The following is a 3,369-nucleotide window of genomic DNA, read 5'->3' on the forward strand; positions in this document are numbered from 1 at the left end:
CTCTCTCTCTCAGCCCCCCCCCTCTTCTTTCCATCACAAAATCTCTTACGATTGGAAAGACCCCCAGGGAGCGATAAGTTCCTCTCCAGTTCACCTGCAGGCCGGCGGTTATACCTTCACGCTTCACTCATCCTTCGGCCATTCCTGCACTTGCATCGATCTTACAATGGCAGAGCTGTGTGGGAACATCACTGCCTTAATATCACTATGTATCTCACTGAAGTAAAGACAATAAATAAAACGTAAACAAAACAAAAATATTGTTTAAAAAAAACACAATAAAAAGAGAGGGAAAAAAAGAAAGAAACTACAAAGAAGGCAAACCGAGACACATTATGAATTAATCTTCTGTAAAGAAAAGGTAAATACGGTCAAGCGCCTTCGTTATTCAACGCGACCTTTTCTTCGAGTTTATTATAAAACGTTATTCAACGCGACCTTTTCGAGTTTATTACATAAAATGTCACAGTCTACTGTTCTAAAATGTGGAGCCAGTGCATAAGGGTTTTTCAATATTCTGCCCAACAAAAAGACAAAAATCTCATTGCTTGTTTGCTTTTTTGAATAAAGAGAAGCACAATGATACAATAATTGTCAATCAGTCCTGGGAAAATGTAAGCCAGACAGACAGAAACAAAAGAGGGAAAGTGAAGAAAAATGACCTCTAGCAGTGGCGCCCTCCAACCACCCTTCAGAAATCTCAGGATGTCCGTATGTGGCTCATAAGGATTATCTTCTGTAGAATTGTGGTTAACAGTTGTATTCGGAAGCACTAACTGATTTTTTAAAACAAATCTGATTTTTTTGAATCAACGGATTTCAATGTCGGAGGGCTGATCACAAGGTCAAAGCTGCGACCTGTCAATGTTCCACTATTTTTCAAAATATTTTTTTTATAATAGAGGGTTTTACGGCGCTCGCAACTGCATAAGGTCATATGAGCGCCAAAGGGTGGGTGTCCACAGAGAAGTCTTTACAGGGAATCACGCTTACTCTGCTCACCTCTCTAGCTTCAACAGCACAAGGTCTTCTTCGACTATCAAGGCACCCCGGAAATAGCAGGTCAGAAGAGAGTGACAAACATACAAAAGAAGTAGAGGAAAATGACAATAGTAAGGATCAGGAAAGAAAAGCAGCAGTTTCCTATTGTAGATCAGGAACAGCTATGAGCGTGACATGAGTCAGCCCATTTACAATAATGTTCCACTATGAGGACGAGAACCCCCCCCCCCAGAAGATTTATATTATAGCAAGTGGCACGTTAAAACGAGCACATCAGTGGGCCAGGCAACATCAACTTTCTCTGGCTCTTCGAGGTCGCAAGCAGAAGACTTGAGTTCGATTCCCGATGGCATAAAGAGTGTATTTCTTATCTTATTTCTTTATTTTTCCTGTAACCCAATCCGTTCGTAGTGTTTTACTATCGTATCCATACGACGTGGGGAACTCTGTGCCACCACTTTCCAAAGAGGAAATTTACTCGTTAATCCGATCCGTACGCTTTACATAGCAGTCTGTCAAAATGATTTTTTAAAAGAAATACTGACATTTTTCAAAGCGATCTTCGCACTAGAATTATTCTAAAATGTGAAAAATACAACCCCGGGGGTACAAAATGACCCCAGGGTGTACGGATAGGGTCAAGAAACATTTAGTCGAAGTTCTTCGTATGTCAGCTGGGATGTTGTACTCGCTATCCAGCCTCTGAGCCTGCGTTGTCACAGAAGAGAAGGGTCGGCGCAGATTACCTCGAAGATGACCCGAACTGCGTCAATGGGAGCGTAAAAACTACAAGACTACTCTGACACCAAGAACCAGCTGATTCCCCATAAGATCTCTCGGTTTCAACAACGCTTCATTTAAGACGACACAAAATGAGCTTAGCTTACAATTAAGGAATTGCTGTAACATCCTGACTTGTTCAAGTGACACCTTCTTTGTCCTAGACATCTCCCAGGACAAGTTGGACGGGCCAGGTCTGGGCACCCCACATAAATCTGATCGATCTACAGCACTGAGGATCGCCTGCAGGGGAGGGTGCACTGGTTCAACTGCAAACATCTGATTACTGAGGGGTCCGGATGTGGTAGGGGAAAGGGATGGGTGGGTGGGAGATGGGGGTGTAGTAAAGAGAGACGGAGAAAGAAGGGGGGTGAAAGTATAATATGTGTATATACACACACCGATAGATAGACAGATAGACAGATAGATAGATAGATAGATAGATAAAGAGTGAGTGATAGATAGATGAAGAGTGATTGATAGATAAAGAGTGAGTGATTGTGAGCGCGCGCATATGTGAACACACACACACACACACACAGAGAGAGAGAGAGAGAGAGAGAGAGAGAGAGAGAGAGAGGGGGGAGGAGAGGGGAGATGGGGGACGAGTACAGATTTTTTCAAAGGATTGATGCATAGCAGACTATACGAAGGAATTGTTACGAGCTCCTGGTTTCACCTTTGGCTCAAAGATAAAGATAATAACAGTATCACTCACGGGAAAGATGACACAATGTTATGGAAATTTGTCATTTATTAGCAAACATTGTACTTTGGTGACTCGCAATGACTCGTTTCTCTTGTTCTTTAGAACGTACTGAAGGCTGAAGGGTGCTTGGTAGTGGTGTAAATAAAAATATTCCTCATACAAATTCCCTGTAACGTCAGCAATGTAGTGATCCCAAGAGGTGTACAACACTTATGGAAAACACATTTCTCTCATTTCTCGTATTGTCCTTTGTCCGTGTTTCCTGCCTGCTTTGTTTTATCGACTTTTTATACGATGTTACTGTTAATGTTGTCGGGGTTGCTTCTGCGACTGTTTTTGTTGGTGGTGCTGCTGCTGCTGCTGCTGCTGCTGCTGCCTTTGCTGCTATTGCTGTGGTGCTCTCATTCTTCTTGTTGCATCTGTTATTATTTTCGTCATTTTGTTGACTTTGTTGTTGTTGTCGTTGCTGTTATTTTTGGTTAAGGCGATTTTCTGTCATTCTGGTTCTTTGATGTTTTTATATGTATCTTTGCGTTGTTTGTTTGGAGGGAGTTCTGTTGCTACTGTTTCTTTTGGCTTGGGAGTTAATTAAAGGGTTCCAAAAAGAAAAATTTTCAAAAATACAATTGTTTCGAAATGTTTTTGTTGCTTCTTCATTTCTTGTGTGTGTTTCCATGTTCTAACTACTTTAAATGATTTCTTCTTTTGGGATTTCTAACTAATTAAACTACAACCCTGATCCTGCAATGTTCTCCCCAGATGCTACTGCCTATGCTCACTATGTCTTTAACACCTTCGACCACGACCACAATGGCTCCATTAGCTTTGAGGTAAGAAATTCCCACCTTCTCTCTCTCTCACTCTCTCTCTCTCTCTCT

The 3,369-nt window shown here is 41.7% G+C and overlaps 1 protein-coding gene across 1 annotated transcript in view; it reads left to right on the plus strand.

Moving 5' to 3' along the window:
* The window catches only part of LOC101863512 (Kv channel-interacting protein 4), a gene marked incomplete in the record, with an annotated part of 53,163 nt that overhangs the window by 41,472 nt on the left and 8,322 nt on the right, over nt 1-3,369 (plus strand). The window contains 1 exon segment of the mRNA XM_035969806.1: nt 3,251-3,321. Within this exon segment, the coding sequence (XP_035825699.1) occupies nt 3,251-3,321 (71 nt within the window).

This window comes from Aplysia californica, unplaced genomic scaffold (genome assembly GCF_000002075.1).
Source record: "Aplysia californica isolate F4 #8 unplaced genomic scaffold, AplCal3.0 scaffold00185, whole genome shotgun sequence".
NCBI classification, from domain to species: domain Eukaryota; kingdom Metazoa; phylum Mollusca; class Gastropoda; order Aplysiida; family Aplysiidae; genus Aplysia; species Aplysia californica.